At 42.6% G+C, this 22,132-nt stretch overlaps 1 protein-coding gene across 2 annotated transcripts in view; it reads left to right on the top strand.

Moving 5' to 3' along the window:
• The window catches only part of LOC147628268 (haloacid dehalogenase-like hydrolase family protein), a 72,779-nt gene that overhangs the window by 33,477 nt on the left and 17,170 nt on the right, over positions 1–22,132 (top strand). Inside the window, exons 5-19 of one of the 2 annotated variants that reach the window (XM_086813339.1) lie at positions 409–508; positions 672–730; positions 866–984; positions 2,996–3,113; positions 4,765–4,852; positions 5,215–5,287; positions 13,565–13,625; positions 13,962–14,037; positions 14,181–14,291; positions 14,479–14,574; positions 15,974–16,096; positions 16,313–16,510; positions 16,614–16,718; positions 17,620–17,684; positions 18,554–18,647. In XM_086813339.1, the coding sequence (XP_086669465.1) occupies positions 409–508; positions 672–730; positions 866–984; positions 2,996–3,113; positions 4,765–4,852; positions 5,215–5,287; positions 13,565–13,625; positions 13,962–14,037; positions 14,181–14,291; positions 14,479–14,574; positions 15,974–16,096; positions 16,313–16,510; positions 16,614–16,718; positions 17,620–17,684; positions 18,554–18,647 (1,486 nt within the window). Of the gene's footprint in view, positions 1–408; positions 509–671; positions 731–865; positions 985–2,995; positions 3,114–4,764; positions 4,853–5,214; positions 5,294–13,564; positions 13,626–13,961; positions 14,038–14,180; positions 14,292–14,478; positions 14,575–15,973; positions 16,097–16,312; positions 16,511–16,613; positions 16,719–17,619; positions 17,685–18,553; positions 18,648–22,132 lie in introns of both variants that reach the window. The other variant, XM_086813338.1, reaches the window with a different exon arrangement.

The raw sequence follows: 22,132 nt of genomic DNA, 5'->3' as shown, positions 1-22,132 counted from the left end.
TAGCATTAATCTATGTTTTAGTTATGGATGTGACAATGACATGCTAGGGTTTCTTGCTTTTTTGAGGGTGCTTCATCTTCATCACATGTGAGCTTCATCTATGGTTATTGTGTGGCTGCTTAGAAAGGTCTTGACAATTTGGGTCCTAGTACTGGGGATTAGTAGAAATGTTATCGGGGTTGCCAGTGCTGCGATTGTTGATTAAGTGTTGTGTGTGGTTTGAGTGAACACTTTTTTAAGATAAAAGTACTGGAGAAGGGAATAATCTGTTTGCTATTTTGGTCTAAAACTCATGGTAGGGATATCGATCAGGTCCATAGAGTTCTTACTTCTGCAAATTTTCTTGCCTTGTCCTTCATTCTAATAGCTGCAACTTGTTAAACTTCTTCCTGGTTATATTTTCGACAGCTTTGATGCCATTGTGTCAGCAGATGCATTTAAAAACTTGAAGCCGGCTCCTGACATCTTCCTTGCTGCTGCCAAGGCTCTTGATGTCCCAACCAGTGAGGTACGCCTTTAAAAAAAGGTTTTTTTTTTTTTTGGGGGGGGGGGGAGGGGGTGTTATTTGTTTGTATTTTAGCATTGGTTTTGAAGTGTTGCTACTTTATTCTCATCCGTTCATGCATCAATTGAATCAAAATTAAAGGTGAAAACATTCGCTTCTATTGCAGTGTGTTGTTGTTGAGGATGCTCTGGCAGGTCTTCATGCTGCCAAGGCAGCAGGAATGAGGTTATAGTTAATGGACCATCTCAAGCAGATCTTTCCGTTCCTTACTTCTGCACTTGTACTTCAAGATTTGTCATGATACAGTGGTTGCTTTCACCATTTTAGCTCCAATTCTAAGTGATGATCGATTCTCTGCAGGTGCATTGCTGTCACCACGACTTTGAGTGGTGATAAGCTTGTGCAAGGAAGTCCATCTCTCATTAGGAAAGACATAGGAGATGTAAAGCTGGATGACATCCTCAAACTGCAGGGACCTGGTGAATATTGATGCTTGCCCAACAAGCAAGAAGGATCAGGAGTAACTGTATTTTGACAATTTTTTACTGGATTGATCATATAGATTGACCTGCATAACTTGAGTGCATCAGTCTTGTACGAGAAGTGGTATCCATTCCATCTCAAAGGAATAATTGGACTGACTCACGTCATGTAGGACTAATCGCAGACTTGAATAGCAACTATGTTAATGGTGTTCAGGTTCTGTGAAACTCTTGTGATCCTCCATTGTTTGCTGCTGATGCTTTTATAGAGCGTATATGAGGTTAGGAACTTGTGTTCATGCATACTGCACATGCTGTGCTACTCCCATGGCAGTATTATTTTGAGTAAGCTTCTCAATGGCAGTAAATGAGTCTTTAGGTGTGCTCATCTTCTGGACAATGATTTCTTTGGTCTGGTTTGTTTCATACACTGCTCTTATTGTATTGTAGGATATTGATCTATGCTTGTTATGTTCTTGAAGTAGCTCTTCAACTTATTGACCATGAACTAAATATACAGATACCTCCTCTCTTTAGTTGATTTTAATGGGGATAATGCTGAGGTTCATCTTGTGTTATTATCTCAGTATTTTCTTCTTCAAAGATGTGGGCAGCAGATATGCAAGTTCAGGTCATTCTTTTTGTTTGGCATGCCTGCAACAAGGGGATCTTCTTTTAAGATAAATGCACTCTCAGTTTATACAGAGGAACAGTGTAGTGGGACTTGTTAATTCCTCTTGGAGGATAGCAATCGCTGTCTTAGTAGGGAAGTCGTTGCTTCTATTTTGAGATACATAGAAAGAGGTAGCTACCTCTGATAGTAAGGTTATCCTTTAGCTGTGAAATGTCATGAGTAGTTCATTATTTTTCTGTGCCTAATAAATTAAAGCTTGTCTTGGTTTTAAATAGTCATTTCAAAAAGTCATGGTTTTATCTAGATGTATATGTATCCCATGGAAATTTTCGACCAAGTTCTGGCTATGTATAAGGTCATTCTATGCTAGAGAGAGCATCTGACGAAGCGATGTGCTGTATTAATAACCTTAGGAACTGTATAAGCTACCGTGCTAACTGCTGTGACACTTCAAACTTGTTAGCTTTTTGCAGCCTAATAGAGGCATATCTGCAGTGATATTTAGGGCATGTGTCATAGAGAGGCACTCTAAATTAGTGTGAGAAATGGAGAAAGAATGAGAAATCTCATTATTTGTGTGCCTGAAGGAGAGTCCTGGAGCTCAAAATCTGCAGTAGTTTCATGAGACTTTATAGTGTGTAACTCATCTCCTGAACTGTTTTATGTTGACCGTTGGTGAGATCAACTGTTACACCTGATGAAGCCTTATAAAGTTTATAAGGAGATTCTGTATGTGATCTGTTCAGAAAAGGGATCAGGATGGTTTTTTGAATCAGATACAGAAGTCAGTAAATGGTTTATTATGCTAGAATTGGTTGTGCCATGCTTCTTCATTTCAGGATGCCCCTTTTCGTTCTGCCTCCTGTGTAATTGCCAGTTGTACATACACCGAGGCTTTTTGTTGTGTCTTGCTTCATTTGGAGGTCATCAGTGGGTCGTATAGGATAAAATTCAGAGGAGCCAGCTCATCTGAGAATGTGTGGAACTTAGCCTTGCCCTGATCAGTATCATCTCCATAGATGAGTATGATTAAGAGTCTAGCAGTAGATCATTACATCTTTGTGTTCTTTGATTGGTTCTCTTTTTTTCAGACTTTTCCAAAGTTCAAATCTTTTCTTAGAGTTTTCAATAAGCTTTTTGTAAGGTCTTAGTGTTATCAGGTTTTCAAACAATTCAACCTATGAATAAAGATTTTCAAGCTATCAAGAGCTAAAGCTAGTTGCAAAATAAAATGTGGATTTTGGAAGCCTGGAAATATATAAAGTCATCTCTTATAGCAATTTTTAAAAAGTTGCCTCTAGATGTCATTAGAAATTGCATGGGGGAAAGATATTTGAATTGCCCAACTGTTACTCACTTCAGCCATGCTTGCAGTTGAGGATGAGACAGAGAGAACATATCCTAGTGCAAAAATGGATCCTCAACCCGAAGTCCCTGTATCTTTTCCATCAGCTGATGTCAGCCTTGATGAAGTGGGTTCACTCCCAGCTGGGTGAGTATTCCTTAAAAGGTTTAAATAGAGTCTATTAATTGTGCATTTGAAGTACATGGATCCAGTTTCTGTATATCGACTTGTATTGTGTCAGCTAATGATGCGATATCATTTTCTTGCTTAACTAGAACTCAAGACTTGTAACAAGTTTGAAGCCTTGAGATTGACCCTGTTTCCAAGCAATTAGTACCTATATCCCAAAACATGATCAAGCATGGCCTATGTGAAGATAAAACCATCTGGACCTTGTTTGTGTCCTTCCAGCTGATAATTGATTTGAGTTTGTACTTGTCTGTGTGTGAAGGAAAAGCAAGTTTCTCTTTATGGTGCCGTTTCCAGTGAGCAAACTGTGAGGTTGCCGTTAGCTTATCACAGTTTGATGGCAAAGATACTGGGCTTAGGAGGCTCCAATTCATACGGGAAGCCACTGTTCTGCCAGGAAAAAGGCATGTGGGGTCATGATGCTGGACTTCAAAATTAAAATGTTGCAAAGTTTAGGGACGCTCCAGGTTCTTTTTATGGCAAGATCAAAGGCTAAGGAAACTTTGGTCTGTAGTTACAGTACATGGAGTAAGAACCAAAGCAGTTGGTGCCTTGGAAACAAAAAAATGGCAACAAAACTAGGACGAGGAAATTATGGGCCATTGAAAGTAGATATTATCACAGGAAAAATTATTAGAATTAAAACATTTGTGGCAACATGCACTGTTACTAACAAGACTAAATCAAAGTTGAAGGCATTGCAAATAGAGGTATAAGTTGAAACCTCAAAAATTTTCCAAGGTCAGGGGGGGCAGACTCACCAGTTGTAGCGCACATGTGTAGAGGAAAAATATGTCTAGTTGGGTAGGGGGAAACAACATATGCAATAGGGCAGGCTGCCGTTACAGAAGGGCAATGCAGCATGCTATGCCTGCTCTGCAACAGCCATGGTCATTTTGTAGATTCTTTTGCCATTTTGCAGTGAAGGCTGTTTCTGGCTGTTCCTTTCGTTCCCCCGCTATGGGTGGTTGAATGACATTTTGGCATTTTAAAGGTTGAAACCTATTGTTTCCTGCGTCATAGGCTGCAGTTCTATTTGCAATCAATGTTCCAAATTTGGGAGGCTAAGTTCTGCCTGGAAATTGTGTTTTCTTCCCTATGATGTGAGACTTTTTAGGACAGTAAAGGGTTGGCTAAGTCCTTATTTTCTTCCCTATGATGTGAGACTTTTTAGGACAGCTTTTCAAGAAATGCAAATACACCCTCCTTTTTCAAAGTTTTTCTCTAGAAGTTTGGGTCATAATTTGGGCATGCAGTATGTCAATATCAAGCATGCAGCCAAGACAAGTTTCAGTAAGGGATGGAGTGGTAATGCTTGAATTTTTGAGGAAGGTCAATTCCTTTTAGGAGCAATATGGGCGGGGTTACTGTTGGAGGAATACAAGCAAAAAGTTTTAAACTTTATCATAGGAAAGGAGTACAAAGTAAGTCGTCTGCTAGATGGTCAATGTTATGTCCATTGCTTTTGTATCATTGCTCATAAATTTTTTTCATGATATGGATTGGTATTTAATGGACTTGAGTGTCTTTAGGTCTTTTTGATTTTCATTATCCCCCCTTGGTTTCAACAATATCTGACCGCTAGTTAATGCTTACTGGTTGCGTGCAGATTAAGTGTGAGTCGTCGGGATGCACTGAAGTACGGAAGCCTTTTTGTTGCCTTGTCAAGCTCTTATGTTGCCCTTTCCCATTGGAAGGTATCTAGTGGACAATTTTTTTTCCCAGATAACTTGCCAGGTCGTTGAGTGTTTGTTGTTGGTAGCTTGTAAATGCTTTCTCGCGTTTGCAACCAGGACAGTATGGACTTCACCACATAGTATCTTGCATAGGCGTTATCTCGTAGCACATTAGGCATTGTTTTCTTTGTCAAAGTGTCTCATGTCCTTATCTGAATGATGTGAAAGACAATGCAGTCCACATGAATCTCTGCCTTCCTCTGAATGCTCCATGTGCTTGTGTCTAGAAGCTCAATTTGTTACTCAGCATTCTATATGTAAGGTTGTGTGTGGCCTCCTTTACCAACTTTTCAATACTCATCAAACTTGGATTGTTGTTGCAGGCTATGTCATATGCATCCCCAAGGGCCCTTATAAATGCACTCCTTGGTCTGTTTCAGCCATCGATAGCAAGCGGTACTGGTACAAGAGTGGCTCTATAATTCATTAGCATGTTTGTTGGTGTTAATCATGCTATATGTTATTATCGAACAGTAGACATTTCAATATGCTATATATATCTTGGTTTTTATTATAAGAGAGATGGCGGTGGTGTCAAATTGATTGGAAGAATTAAAAAAAAAACTAACAGGGATAACATTAACAACTTTCAAAGACACCAGCCAGTCATGACACCACCAGTAGGGAGATAACTGCTGGTTGAAAAAATCTGTCAAATAGACATGCATGATTTGCAACTATTCTTTTCTGTAGATATAGCCCACCTTCCCAGGCTTTGATCCTTTCTGAGTGCCCACTTGACCATGATAACACATGGGTTTTGGTCACAGGTGCTCAACAATACATTCATGCGAGAGTCTGCCTCATGAATGTTCTTATACATGGAGTGGGTCCACCATAAGATGTTGCCACCTAATTACAGGCGATAATGTGCCTCATGAATGTTCTAACCCATGGGGCAGGTCCACCATAATTTGTGGCCACTCATTAGAAATCTAGATCTTGTGCACAACATGTAGTGGAGAAAAATGCCTTGAAGTTGATCTTGCAAAATACTAGATGCACAATAAGGGTACTGTGCCTTTTATTCTGTAGAGATATGACATTCAGGAGGTAGTGTCCTCTGTGCGAAGAGGCAGCCTGAGGCCAGAGACCCTTGGGGTAGCTCTAAGAAACCTGCTCATAGCCTCCGCTACTTAAAGGTAGAGTAGTGGAGCTAAGGGGCATCCCTGCCTCACAGAGCGGGAGATCTGAAAGCGCTCACCATGCCCTCTGCAGGCTAAAACTGTACCGTGGGCCTCCCTATACATACATGAGACCCCTCTGATCCACTCCTGGGAGAAACCCATCCATGCCATCATGTCTTCCAAGAAGTCCCAATCCACTTTGTCATAAGCTTTTTCAAAGTCTAGCAAAAGAATGGCAAGGGGTTGTTGGCTGGATTTAGCCCACTCCACAGCTTCCCAGAATGAAAAGATGTTATTAAAGATCCTCCTTCCTTGGAGGAAACCATTCTGTGTATCATGAATAACTCTCTGAAGAAATGGCTGAAGCCTCATGCTAACTGCCTTCCGCTAAAATTTTGTAAGCAAAACCAACCAAAGTAATGGGCCTTCACTGTCTAATATTGGTCTTATCCCACCTTTCGGGAGAAGGTGGATAATACCCTCCATGATAAAAGAGGGCATCATACCTAAACTCCACATCTCGTGCAAAGTAGTAATAATATCATCACCAATGTAATCCCAGAACTGCAAGAAGAAGGAAGGAGAGAGGCGCCTGGGCATTTGCCTTTCGAGAGGGCATGCAAAGCATGTCTCAGCTCATCCTTCGAAAAGAGGGCATCCAAAGAGGCACACATATCATTTGTAATAAGCCTGGACATGCTCTCCCAAACTAGCTGTTGTGCAGCATCTTTGTCCAAAGAGTGGGCTCTCTGCAGAGAGCAAGGTCTGACAAAAATCTGAGGCAATACTCCTCACCTTATTTGGATCAATATGAAATTCTCCCTGAGAATCTTGCAAGCATCTCAAACTGTCCCTGTTGTGCATAGGTCCATGTGCTGAGAAAAATGGTTTGTTGCATATGCCACCCATCTGTGACCAAAACACCTATTAGCATGAAATGCAAACTCAGCCCGCCTATCCATGGCCATTTGTAACTCAGCTCTAATAGTGGACAAAAGGTCTGGGATCCAAGAGGACGCAGGATGCTCCTCATGTTCCCTCTGAAGCGCAGCCAACATGCGTCTGATCGCTCGCTCCTTGTCTAGAGCCTCTTCTTTCTTGGCCAAAGCAACAGAATGATAGTGCTGGCTAGTCCTCTCTAGGGCCAAAACAAGCCTCTCTCGTGGGTCAGGATGATCACAAAGCCTCCAAATCTCTCTAACCTCCTCGGAGGGCTCTACATCTTGATAGAGAGAGTCTGGGATGTGAGCACGCGGTACACCCTTCTGGCTCCCAAGTTCCCTGATGCACAAGACAAGCGGGCAATGATCTGATTTGGTAGTATCTGGCAAGATGGCAATAGAGCCTCCTCTATCTAGGCCCCAGTCATCCACATAAAATCTGTCCAACCGTGCAAAGATACATCCATCCCCGCTTCTGAAAAGATGCAGGGGGGAAGAGAGCTTGAGCTCTTGCAAGCACACACACACACTCACAAAACCCTAATAGAGAACACACAAGGTGAGAGGCTGGAAATCTTCTTCTTCTCTACTCAACACTCAACACAACATATACAAGAATAAGAGTACGCACAATATGAAAGGTACTCAACCAATACATACACGGGTTCTCTATAGTGTGAACCCGACTAAATGAGCTGGCGCTATAACTATGCCAGTCTCTAGAATGGCTGTCACACAGCCTGTCATCCCACTGGCCGCATATCACCCAAGATCTCACCAACCATGCCAGTGGTGTAAGTGTGGGGCCTATCCCCCAGGTGGGTCATCAGTGGCCACCGCCTCACTAGACGAGCTCGATATCTCAACACTCCCCCTCGAGCTCAACTCCATCTCATGTACACCAAGCGAAGCCCTGAATCTGCGGAGCTTCTCTGTACCCAATGCTTTGGTGAAGATGTCAGCTACTTGATCCTCTGTGCTGACATAAACAAGGTCAAGGTCTCCTGCCAAGACCTTCTCTCTGACAAAGTGGTAGTGGACCTCTATGTGCTTCGTACGAGCATGAAAGACTGGGTTCCTGGCCAACTGTATACTGCTAATGTTGTCACAGAAAATGACAACTTGTCTATCCACTGATAGACCCAAATCTGCAAGTAGCTTTCTCAACCAAGCTACCTCACATGCTGCCATAGCAGCTCCTCTGTACTCGGCCTCTGTACTCGACAGAGCAACCGTAGGCTGCTTCTTGCTGCTCGAAGTCACAGCAGCACTCCCCAAAGAAAACATGAATCCACTGGTAGATCTTCTATCTGAGATACTACCAGCCCAATCAGCATCTGTGTACCCATGTACACATATCTCTGTCCCAGTCTCATAGAATAGTCCACAATGCAAAGTAGACTTCACATATCTCAGTATGCGTCTCACTGCATCCAAATGCGGTTTCCGTGGAACCTGCATAAACTGACTCACCAACCCAACAGCATAGCTCAAATCTGGTCTGGTGATCGTCATGTAGATCAAACTTCCTACTATGCTCCTGTACATAGTAGGATCCTCCAAGATCTCTCCTGAATCTGCACTCAACTTGCCATTCTGATCCAATGGCACAGAAATAGGCTTACAGCCTGTCATACCATACTTGGACAACATGTCCAAGCCATACTGTCTCTGCAGTAATCCAATACCATGTGGTGAACTAATCACCTCAATGCCCAAGAAATATCTGAGCTCCCCCAGATCCTTCATCTCCAACTTCTGTCTAAGCAAGATCTTTACATCAAAGATCTCTGCATCATGGTCCCCCGTAATGATCAAGTCATCTACATATGACAACAAGCACAACCCCTCTATCACCATGTCTCACATACAATGAGAAATCTGCATTGGCTACATGAAAGCCAATAGTGACAAGATATTCAGAAATCTTGTCAGACCATGCTCTTGGTGCTTGTTTTAAGCCATACAAGGCCTTCTTCAACCTGCAAACATGCTCGGGGTGACTCACATCCTCATAACCAGGTGGCTGCAATATATACACCTCTTCTTGCAAATCCCCATGCAAGAATGCATTCTTTACATCCATCTGATGTAAAGACCATTGCTTTGACGCAGCCACTGCTATCACAACTCTCACCGTTGCCATCTTGGCAACTGGGCTGAAAGTTTCCTCATAATCAATGCCATATGTCTGTGCATATCCTTTGGCTACCAATCTAGCCTTGTACCTGTTTATGCTTCCATCACTGTTATGTTTTACTTTGTACACCCACTTGCATTCAATGGCTTTCTTGCCTTCAGGCAATTGCACTAAATCCCAAGTCTCATTTCCATATAGTGCATCCATCTCCTCATCCATAGCTTTCTCCCAACACACATTTCCAACAGCCTCATCAATGCATGTGGGCTCAACAACCTGCACAACCTTTGCCATATATGCATAGTGATGTGCCACATAACCATCATAGGTAAATCTCTGCACAGGATTTTTCACTCTCCCAGATCTTCGCAGCTTCTCATTCATGGCTTCCATAGCCTTCTTTACACCAGGTGTTCTCATAGCTGGGATCCCAAGCTCCTCATCAAGGCTCATATCTGAGCCACTAGACTCTCCATCAACATGAGAATGCCCTGCAGAAATGTCAGGCATACCAAGGGGCTCAATCACTTTCTCTTTTTCTTTACGTGATGTAGTAATCACATTTGTAGGGCTGGTATTATGACGCAGTTCCATGGTCTATCAATAGACCCACTAGATGAGGACTCTCCTGGTCCACTCAAAGACTGTGATTGCTGACCTGCATTCTGTGCAACCGCACTTCCACTCACATCAGCCCCAACAGCTTCTTTTCCAGCAGCATACCAGCTGCTCATCTCATCAAAGACAACATCCCTGCTTACCCTCAACTCACGTGTAGCAGGGTTATAACACCTGTATCCCTTTTGCTCAAGGGAATATCCAATAAACACACATTTTTCAGCTTTTGGATCCAGATTAGTTCTCAGCTCATCTGGCACATGCACATATGCAATGCATCCAAAGACTTTCAGATGAGACAAATCTGGTTTTCTGCGAGTAAACCTCTCCTCTGGAGTTACATCATGTATGGCTGCAGTTGGAGTCCTGTTCATGATGTATACTGCTGTAGAAACAGCCTCAGCCCAATAGCTATGCGGCATATTCTTCTCTTCCATCAATGCTCGCGCAATCTCAGCAATGTGCCTGTTTTTCCGCTCAGCAACTCCATTTTGCTGCGGAGTGTATCTGCATGTAAACTGTCTCCGAATACCATTCTTCTTTAAAAATTCAAAGAACTCATTGGAGAAGTACTCTCCCCCTCCATCTGACCTTAGGCACTTTACATATTTCCCTGTTTGCTTTTCAACCAAAACTCTGAAATTCTGAAAGTGAGTGAACACCTCACTCTTCTCCTTCATGAAATATACCCACACTTTCCTCGTGTGGTCATCAATGAAAGTCACATAATACCTGCAGCCTCCCATAGATATGGTCTTCGTAGGACCCCATACATCTGAATGCACAACATCTAGTTTCATTTCTGCTCACATATGTGTTACGTGGAAACACATGCTTTGTTTGCTTCCCAAATTGGCATGCTTCACATATTTTCTGCATACCTTCCACTTTAAATTTTGGCAGTCCTGTCACAATTCCTTTTGTCTGCATAGACTTCAATCTCTGCACATTTACATGTCCAATCCTTTTATGCTAAATGTCTGTGTCTGCAACAATTCCTGAACCATTTGCAATCATCGCAGCACTCATTTCAGGCATGTCTACATTTAATGTAAACATTCTGCTCACTCTGTTGCCTTTTGCAACCAACCTGCACCTGTCTTTGAAATCTTCAACATAACACCCATCAGGGTTAAACCGAACCTGCAAACCCTGCTCAATCATCTGGCCAACTGAAACCAGATTCTTTGTTATGTTCGGTACATGAAGTACATCTGCAAGGTACTTCACTTTGCCATCCTGCATAGACAATGGTACATCTCCAACGTGGGCAATTGGATGAGCAGTGTCATCCCCTGTTTCCACAAAACCTGGTCTTTCCGGGTTTTTCGTCTCCTTGAACCACTCCCCATGACTCGTCATGTGGTTCGAAGTGCCTGAATCCACATACCATACATTATCTTTTTGTGCTGCTTCAACATTTTCAGACATGGCATTTATGACATGCTGCATAACAAACAACCTTTCATTATCCTCATTATTTCTGCTTGAGGATGCATAGTTGTTTTGCTGCACTTTCCCATTTTGCATGTCAGCCTGCTTCTTATAACATTCTGCCTGCACATGTCCAGGCTTACCACAATAATAGCATTCACGTGCATCATTACATTGCCTTTGCCAATTTCCACGGCCTCTTTGACTCCCCCTGCCTCTGAATTTGCCTCTTCCACCTTTGTGTTGTTGTTGTTGTTGTTGATTCTGGGACTGTTGTTGCTGCTGGCCATAATTCTGATTACCTGTTCGGCCACCTCCTTGACCGCGTCCACGGCCTCCTCTACCTCGTCCTCTTCCTGAACTCGTGTAGAAGGCCTGTTGCTCTGAACTGTTTTTGCTTTGTGAAGACTGTTGGTCTTCACCCAAGCTCTTCTCTTCGATAATCAGCATAGACACCAAATCTGTAAAGTTGGGAATGTTTTCCCGAGTCTGAATAGACGTCTTGAACGCCTTGTATTGTGGCCCGAGACCACGTAGACAGACCTCCACCTTATTATCATCATCATCTACTGACACACCAATAGATGCAAGGGATTCCACAATACTCTTTATCTTCAATGCATAATCATTCATAGACATGCTCTTTTTCTCCACAGTATGAAGTTCATTCTTCAACTGTATCTTACGTGCCTTGGTATTTGTTTCATAAAGCTTTACCAAGGTGTCCCACGCCTCCTTGGGGGACTTGGCATCCTGAATGTGCCCAATCATGGTGTCCTGTATACTAATGGAGAGCCAATACATAACCTTCCTGGCTCCTTGGTTCCAGTCTTTAAACTCTTTCACATCTGCAGCAGTCGGATTTATATCCGGTATCTCTGGTGCCTCTTCATGCTCACCTTCTATGTAGTCCCAATAGCCTTTTCCCATCAGGAAATTCGTCAACCTGAACCTCCAAGCATGGAAGTTTTTCTTATCAAGCTTCTCAGCCACAATTTGAGTTATCCCATCATTTGACATCTTGCCAAACACACAATTTTACTAGAACCTGCACTCTGGTTTTTTTCTGCACAAACTGCTGTATTTTCTGCACAGCGGTACTGTAGTACTCTCAAATGTCACAACCAGTGACTTCAATGTGCATACATACACCCAATGGCAACTGTAGACCTCTTTGCAGCACCCACAATGTCTGCACAGTCAATCTGTCTTCCTGCAGTTCTTAAAACAGAGTTCTGCAGAGAATCGATGACTTACCCGCAGTGCTCGAAATCGCCTGCTTTCTGAAAAACGGAGATCCAGACGCACCCGAAACGCGTTTTCGGCCCTGAAAATGTGGTCCAATAGGACAGTATAGTTGCCCTATAGCTTTACTCCCGCGAAGAAAGCTCCTCAATCAGAGATCGTTGCCGGTGCCTCCCGTAGAGCTCCCGACAAGGGTGTAGTCACCAACACAAATAGGGAAGAGTAGTTGCAGCTCTTACCCTCGTACCGCTTCCTGTGGTTCTCTTGCTTGCAGCTCAGCCCTTAGCACGAACCAGGCTCTGATACCATGAAAAGATGCAGGGGGGAAGAGAGCTTGAGCTCTTGCAAGCACACACACACACTCACAAAACCCTAATAGAGAACACACAAGGTGAGAGGCTGGAAATCTTCTTCTTCTCTACTCAACACTCAACACAACATATACAAGAATAAGAGTACTCATAATATGAAAGGTACTCAACCAATACATACACGGGTTCTCTCTAGTGTGAACCCGACTAAATGAGCTGGCGCTATAACTATGCCTGTCTCTAGAATGGCTGTCACACAGCCTGTCATCCCACTGGCCGCATATCACCCAAGATCTCACCAACCATGCCAGTGGTGTAAGTGTGGGGCCTATCCCCCAGGTGGGTCATCAGTGGCCACCGCCTCACTAGACGAGCTCGATATCTCAACAGCTTCTATGGTCATGCCATGAGTAAGATAAGGAATTGGGCCTTCTCTGGAAATCATCCTTCGTCCAACAATCCTTGCCATAGAAGAAGAGTATAAATCTTTCCCAGGAGGCTCTGTCCAAAGGGTGTGTTCTACCCTCATGGCCACCCTTTTTGTCCAATGGCTGCTCAACCATATTGAAGTCTCCTCCAACAATCCAATGATCAGCCAGGGGTAGAAGATCTGTGATGGTGCCCTAGAGGGCCACCCTCTCTCCCTGTACATTAGGCACACGGCCAATAACATGATGCTGACAATGAGATGCATACTCTACCTTTGGTCGGACCAAAAAATTATATAACACTATCATTGATGATGGTTGCTTAAATTTCTATGGTACCAGGAAGTTGGGTTTTCAACACAACTGAATAGTTTTCTATTACATGCATCACATTGCATTAAGAATGTTCTTCTTTTGTTTATGATGCAGGAGCGGATGAAGCTGATCGCACCACAAGATTTATGAGTTACATAAATGATTTGGAGACTCGGTAGGTCCATGTGGTGTTTCATTAAGGATTTGCGTGTGATTTTTTCAATTTCATTGTGTTCTGTCATGTATTCAATACAAAATGCACTCGTGAGCAAAATTGCTCAACAGATGAAAATTGCTCATACTTCTATCTAGGAAGTATTCTTGCATAAGTCTTCTTTCTGCAACTGTTCATGTTTGGCTTCTCAAGAGTTTTAGCAACTGATTTCAGGCAGTGAAACAAAGCTATCTTTCTGAGTTTTTTACACTGTAAAACTTGGAATTTTTTGGCTGTGTTTATCTTATTATGTGTGAATTGTGACAGTATGTGCAACTGACTGCTTTATTCATTTAGTGGGGGGGGACAGCAGGTACCGGAATTTCAGCCACGGTTAGAGTGGCTAAATACGACTCCTCTTAGATTACAGAAGGTTGTTCCTTTGCACTTATTAGCCTCGCTGTTCTGAACTCTCAATGTGTCTTTATGGAGTCAAGTGATGTGCTTGTGTGTGTCAACAGTTCTATCACTTAATAGATATGCCCCAAAAATTCTGTAATTTGTCTGATTTTTCAGGATCTGGTAGGAAAGGTGGTGGTGTTAGATTTTTGGACATATTGCTGCATTAACTGCATGCATATTTTGCCGGATTTGGAGTATCTAGAAAAAAAGTACAAGGGTGAACCGGTAAGGTCTTATAGAGTTATTTTATTTTTAATTGAACAACAATTATGCAGGTTGTGTGACCTAGACATATATTGTGTTTTTATTCTCTCAAGTATGAGAAAGAGTACTTGCATGCTCTAACCGCTCTCTTAATATATTTCTTGTGATTCCATTTCTCAACTTTCTAATGCTCACAGATTCAATGCAGCTATCAGTTATTGGTGTCCACTCTGCAAAATTCGACAATGAGAAAGATCTGAGTGCTATCCGCAATGCAGTATTGAGATACAATGTGACACATCCGGTATGCCCAAGTTGCATGCTACTGCTAGGTTGCATGGTATCTTTCATAATTTATCAAAAGGTAGCTAGACAGCTTCTCTTGTAATGTAGCTTAACTGCTAGGATGCATGGTATCTTTCATCATTCGTTGGAGGTAGCTAAACAGCTTCTCATTGATTGGAGGTACCTAAACAGCTTCAAAAGGTGTGGGGGAGGACCTGCTCATGGGTGCAGATCTACTTTTTATTGCAAGCCTTAGCTCTGCCTTAGCTCTGATACCAACTTAGACAACCTTGTGTCGTTACCCCAAGATCTACCTGCTTCTAAAGTACCCACCAACACATGCACATATGCATAGAGAACACATAAGAAAGCAATATGCAAACTCACCACCCCACTGGATCAGTCCCGAGCACATGAGAGATGTTGTCAAGCTAAAAAAAATTGATTCTACAGAGTTTAAACATGGGCGTGGAGAATGATTTAGCATAGCACAGAAGCAAATGCATCAGTAAGAGCTTTCTTTCCTTCTATTAGGAGATATATCTGTCATGTCACATACCTTGGATTAGTTTCGTGCTTTTATTTATCATCTTCCTCCTTTTTGTTTCAAACATATGTAAATAGTCTCTCAGTGTAGCCTAGTTGGCGTGTGTTAGGTGTCTCCAAAATTCGGGCCACACTTGGCACCTATTGGGCCTTTTGGCCACTCAATGGGGCTCTTCTCGCATGCCTCAAGGAGCCTATACTCCAACCCAAACCCAATATGCCATGGAAAACATGCAATACATTAGTAAGGCAGCTCTCACTTACCTCTATCTCGTTTGCAATGGAAGCATGCCAAAGTAGCTCAACAAGGCCGCCACCACTAGCGCCTCAACAAGTGTAGCCACTGCTCTCTCTCACTCCCTCCCTCACACACACACACACACTCACACAAGCATTGAAGCAAGAGATAGGCAGGGTTTGAGAGAAGAAAGAGCACTATCTTCACTTGAGAGCATACAAGTAAACTATCAGTGCATCTCCGGAGGTTTGACAGAAACTCAGTACGGAGCGCTGTGTGTGAATATATGCTCTTATGTGTGTGTGTGTGTGTGTGTGTGTGTGTGTGGAGTGCGTGTGTGAGCATATCTTGATACAGAGTTCTACACCCACTATTGGGCACTGATGACGTTAGTGGGGATGTCGTAGTATCTAGTCCATACTATGCATAATGGAGTTGATAGTTATATAGTCTTGTGGGTTGACTACCATGAGTATATAACATGCACGTTCCTAAAAGGTGAATTTGGGCATGTTCCTGGATTCATCTAGGTATATATCACTTCTTGAACCTTTGGTCATTAGGGTTGTGAGTTTCTGCATTTTTTCTTCAAAACATATATTTGATAAAGCTTGTGTTTTGGATCTGGTGACAGGTTGTGAATGATGGTGATATGGTGATGTGGCGGAAGCTTGGTATCAACTCATGGCCCACACTGGTAGTAGTTAGTCCTCGGGGGAAAGTTCTGGCTGTACTATCCGGGGAAGGTCATCGCAAGGTGTGTGCCATCTCTTCTTCCAAAATATTGCTCATCAATTGTCTTTTTAAAATAAGCAAATCTTTTAAGATATGTTATGTAACTTGAACATTGGATGTAACATGAGCATATGTAGTGTTACCTGGAGTTGCAATGAAAACAGTTTAGGGAGTGCGAAAGAAGTTTTTGCTTCAGCAAGCCTCTATATGTGATTCTGATTTTTGTGGATCAAATCAGGATCTTGATGATTTTGTGGGTGCCGCTCTTCGGTATTATAGAAACAAGAAGATTTTAGATGACCGACCTATTCCTGAGCTTCTAGAGAAAGACAAAGATACACGGCTGGTTTCCTCGCCTCTCAAGTTTCCAGGCAAACTTACAACAGACCTTGCCAACCAACGACTCTTCATCTCAGACAGCAATCATCACAGAATTGTAAGCTCAAACTTCAAATGTGAATCACACTTTTCTTCTTTCCAAGGGTTTGTTACCACCTGAAGGTAAGCTCTTATTTGTTCTACCTGCCCAAAATATCTAGGTAGTCACTGATCTTGAGGGGAACTTCATACAACAAATCGGGGGCGTGGGTGGTGAAGGTCTTCGAGATGGAACGTTTGAGGAAGCTGCTTTCAACAGACCTCAAGTAAGGGAACTTGCCTTTTTCAAGTTTTTTTTTGATGCTCAACTTTGTGAGCACCGTGCAGTATTGCCAATTGTGGGGTTTCTCACATAAAGCATCACGGGATGAAGGAGTGCTACATTGTAGACGTAAGGGTTGATGCCCCCAACAGTAGAACAACTTCTGTGGAGGCTAGCACCCCCTTCTACATCGAAGCTGCTAGAAAGAACTTCATTGATGTACCTAGGCAATCAGCCATAAGTAGAAGGCAGCTGTCAGAACAGACTAGATACTTCCCATGCTTTTTGGGTTTTTCTGGTGTATGCAGTACTGACTTGGCATTTGGGAAGGTGCCACTTATAAAACTAAATGGCACAAACAAGTTAGCCTCAAAATCTACGAACAGATTGGAAAATGAAGCTTTTAACAGGAGCAAGTATTCTAGTTCTTACTGAAATGACAGCCAGCTCAACATGGGAGATTAGTATTTATGAAGAGGGGAGATTAATTCAGCACTGTGGTACATGTAGGAAGACCTGCCTACCAGGTTTTTTTTCTAAAAACCTGGAGCTATCTCTGGGGCATGCTTTGGTGCTTATTACAAGTATGTGTGACATATTGATGTTCTGATTCGTAGGACTAGATTCCTGTACATGGATGGGCTTGTCATAGAACATAGTGGACACTAGAAAATATGATATTATCGTGCTTTATTTTCTTGCCATGCATGATCACAGATGTTTGAAGCTTTATGCAAGATTCTCATGGAACCAAGATTGTAGTCTACCCCTGTTAAGTTTTTGAACTAACCTAAACTTTCTATCTATATATCATTTCCAGACAAGAATTGTGTAGTGCGGGAGTATAACCTTTTGGTTAATGGGATTTGTATAAAGTTCCTGAACATATCTTGAATTGTTTGCAGGGTGTAGCCTATAATCCAAGTAAAAATGTCCTGTATGTGGCAGACACAGAGAACCATGCATTAAGGTTGGCTTCTTATCACTGTGTGTGTGTGTGTGTCTGTCTCTGTCTCTGTGTCTGTATCTCTGTGTCTGCGTCTGTGTGTCTGTGTCTGTGTGTCTCTGTGTATGTCTGTGTCTGTATCCGTGTCCGTGTCTTTCTCTCTGTGGGGGTGTGTGTGCACATGCGCACGTGTGTCTTCTTGGCATCTACAAGGAGATCAGCGAAGGTCTCCAGTTCTTCGTTAAGGTCTTTAGTTCATCCATTCCTGTAGGGAGTGAGGAGTATTCCACTTCTTTCCTTCCATGTGATGTCCGATCATAATTACACAACACTCCTAGAGGCCAGTTTTACCACTCATAGATGGTTTTGAACTTCAATTCTTTTTTTTGGACCAACTTCTGATGAAGATAAAGAGCAAATCTTGATTTGCTGGTGCTTCCACTCTTTCTACGTTGTGCCTTTGTTCTTCAGGAACCTTCACATTATCTCTATGCTGAATTGCTTAATCCCTAGATAAAACTAACTCTGTAAAGGATTTAGGTTAGAGAGGCCAAGCCAAGTTAATGTAGCATGTGATTCAAGGATGGGGGTGGCTAAAAATAGAGAGCAGGACTAAGCGAGAACAGTGTTTCACTGAAACGGGGCTTTGGCAGGGTCCCCGGTACGACTATGATACTATTTTTTTAAAATGTTTTGTTTGGAAAAAACGGTGTTTATAGTATTCCTAACAGGACTAGTTTTTACAAGATGTACATAGTAATAACCGAAGTTTGCAGTGGTCTCTTATTTTGTACAGGCTTGTTAAATTCATTTTCTTATGACTCAGTCATTGAAGTTGGCATTTGTGAGACTTACCAGTAAGGATGGCTAACAGGTAGCCTGATGATTTACAGGGAGATTGACTTTGCCAATGAAACTGTTCTCACACTTGCTGGAAATGGAGTGAAGGGATCTGATTACAAAGGTGGCAGAAAGGGAACATCACAGGTTGATTGCCACATTCTATATCTCCAAGAACAAGAAATGCTGTGCATTTGGATTTCATATGATTGTGTAAATGTCTTTGAAAGGGTCTGCCTCAAGACATTTTTATATTGGGTTTGTATATATTCATAACTGAAGGCATCTGTGCATGCAAGTGTGTGGTAAACTACCCTTAAGCCTCCCACTGTAGCATTGAATAATGGTGACCAGTGTTGTGGTCAACTAACTGGCTAGTCTGGTCAGATTTAGATTGATCAGCAACGTAGTCCAGTCAGTCAAGCAGCAATATGAGACTGAGCTAACAGCATGGGGGGTGCAACTAGCAACTTAAGAAACAATAAGATGTTTTTTTGAAAAAGGTTGCTCTGTTGCAGTTTTATTTATAGCTTTCGTGTTTACTTGCTACAGGTGCTTGCAAGCTTTTCTATGAATTTGATCAAATTACACTTATTAGGGCCGAAAGCCCCCCCTGCATCTGCTGCCCTGTCATGCACCCTTCATCTGCCCCTTGCATCTGCTGCCTTGTCATGCACCCTTCATCTCTCCCTTCCTTTTTTTTCACCTCGAGTTATTTAGCCTGTCATCTTATTCAATGTGCGGATCCTGGCCGCAGCAAGTGGGGTCAAAACCATGACCTCCGTGTTAAAACTTCGACCCCCTAACCACTCAGCTACACGGCAGGGGCTATATGCATGAGAATGCAGTTTTGTGCAGCATCCTCAACCACCCATCCTTGGAATTGTGCACTTGTGAGTGGGCCTAGTGCACAGTCCTTCCCTAGCCTGTGTGCTTCCTCTGCCTAGCCCAAGCTTTCTGTGCTGCTCTTTTCTGTCCTGGGAGCTGCCTCTCATAGCAGCTGTGTGCTTCTCTTCTGCATCTTGTTTAGCTCTGAACAACTTCGGTTGGTTTCACCCTTCCAGAAGAATGCCCCACCCTAGGCTACCAAGTTCTACACTCACTATTGGGCATGGATGACAGTAGTGGGGATGTCGTAGTATCTAGTCCATACTATACATGATGGAGTTGATGGTTTATTGTCTTGTGGATGACTACCATGAGGTTATAAATTGCGCTTTCTTATAAGGTGAATTTGGGCATGTTCATGGATTCATCTAGGTATACCATCAAATGCAATCTATTGGTGGTTGACCTTCAGCTCTTATCCACCAATGTGGTCTGATTGGTAGAATCTGGAGTACTGTACCAGCCAGCCCAATGGTCTTTGAGATAACTCGTAGGTCATTCTGTTTGGTGTGAGCAAGGGTGTATACTTCATGCCTTGAAAGCTACCACTGGTGGAGTTGATTTTCTTAAGACTACCCATACTGTTGGCACCTTTCTCATTCCACCTCTTATTTTGCTTTGTGACCATCTGGTTTTTTGCTGGACACTGACTGGCTTACGCACAGTGGCTTGCGACCTCACTGGCTCTCTAGCGTGGAACTTCTGGTCACTATCTGCTCCAGGAAGCTCTCAGAAGAGTGCCAAAATTGTTTACCTGGAATTAGGCAGAATGGAGCGTTGAATAGGTGGTAGAACGGTGTAGCACCAGCTAAATGTGTTAGTAGTGTTGGCATAGGGTTTCCTTTATTCTGGTTGATTATTTCCAATCTGAGGTTGTTCCATCAGAGAAAATTTCATCCTCACTGTGAGACCCCTACCCTTCAATAACTCTATAAAACTACAACGGAAGACTAATATGAGGGTAGAGCATCCCACTCAGTGCCTCAATGTATCAATATCCTAATGTTCAGCTATCCAGCAGCTTTTCGCATAACTGATCTGAGATAGACCTTACGCTTGGAAATGAACATGATTGCACCAAGCGTGTGTCTTCTTCTTAATTCTCACAAGTAGGACCCATCTGCGGCTCCCGGAGGCTCAACACGATGTCCTAACTCCTCAATTAAATCCAAAACTTATTTCCATTTTTCCCAAGTGTCTAAGTTTTTCAAATAGATTAGGTCTCGTGTTTGGAAAGCACCCATAATCTCAGGTCCACCTGGCCTCCCGCTTTCCATTTCTCATCCATTATGACTTCAACCAGATCCATATACGCTGATCAGCCTCTAGCCCCGTCCAATCCCATGGAGCCGGTGTGAACTGACACACCCATAATCCAAAATTCTCTTTTTTATTACTCACACGCAACTGAGTACAGAGTTTACACACACACACCACCAATTACACATTTCTTTTTAGTAATAATAGAAGCAATACTCTTTACTGTTAAATACAAGAATCCAAATAAATGTCGAGAATGTGAGAATCATCTGAGATATATCATCACAAAATGGCGCAGATCACTGCGAAACCACGAAGAAATCTCCTCGCCCCATGGCTATGATTCTTGGACCAAGACGGTGTGCACCAGTGAGCTCGAACACTCTTGGACGACTATGATGACCAGAGGAGTCTTACAATGTCTCACATCCACTTCAACACAAGTGCCAAATAATCCTAGGAGTCGCTTCTATTGGACATTACCTATTCTAGAAGCACGAACACTCCAGCAGGTACCCGGCGTCGGGAGCCACGTATGTCTAGTACCAACACACATACTTAGCGCACTACCTTGCACGTTTCACTCCGGAGTCGCTTCTTGTCCTCACTTCTTGTTCTCACACTTGTCGTGCCCGGAGAACACCCACGTTTGGCCGAGAGGGGTCAAGGTCACGGACGGCCGCCTTCGTGTGATGCACCTCCGTGGATGACATCCATACGGAAATCCATAAACCTGTGTGATACCTTCACACACTCACACAACAATCATATGCAACACATGAATATAGTATTCCAAACAAATAAGTAGTATTGGAGTCAAGACATCCCAAGATCTTATTCTAAAGCTCGACTGCAAATTATCGCAAGCTCGACGAGACATCACAATTCTCCAATCAAACTCCGAGAACCATTGAGTCCTCCAGTGACCACATTAGTAAAAATGATTGATCTCTCATGAGGCTCATAGTTCGCTTCAAGATTCTTCCTTTCTGGGGATTATTTCCTAGTCCAAATCCAATCAATTCTGCTTAGGGTTTTTTTACATACAAGGATGGTCATTCTAACTCTTTGATTAAGGCTTTTAAAATCAATGATATAACTCTTGGATTTTGGCTTTATCAGGCATGGAGAATCCCTCTCAGTATCTTTGATCAATTCTTGAGGGTCTTAAGGTTACCTCTCCTTGATGGTCATTCTCTATCAAAACGTCACTTATCCTTACCTTTTCAGGGCATCATAGACTTACTTTTAAAATACACCCTTTTTCTTGATTGTAGTGCTTTCAATCTTTTGAATTTAAGGGTTATCTGGAACTTTCTCTCTAAAATTCTTCTTTTCTTGAGAGATGAATTTAATCTAATTATACTTTGGATCAACTAGATTCTCTTGAGCTAATCCGAGGATTTTAACTTAATCTTAGCCTTAATTCTACTTTCTTAAGGGATCATTTTCCTTTCTCTCTCTAGATTCTCTTCTTCTCTCTT

The sequence above is a fragment of the Cibotium barometz genome, chromosome 19 (genome assembly GCF_041138505.1).
Source record: "Cibotium barometz isolate CiBa-2024 chromosome 19, ASM4113850v1, whole genome shotgun sequence".
In the NCBI taxonomy this organism is placed as follows: Eukaryota; Viridiplantae; Streptophyta; class Polypodiopsida; order Cyatheales; family Cibotiaceae; genus Cibotium; species Cibotium barometz.
Note: the sequence above shows the minus strand (reverse complement) of the source record. Positions and strands in the feature narration are given on the sequence as shown.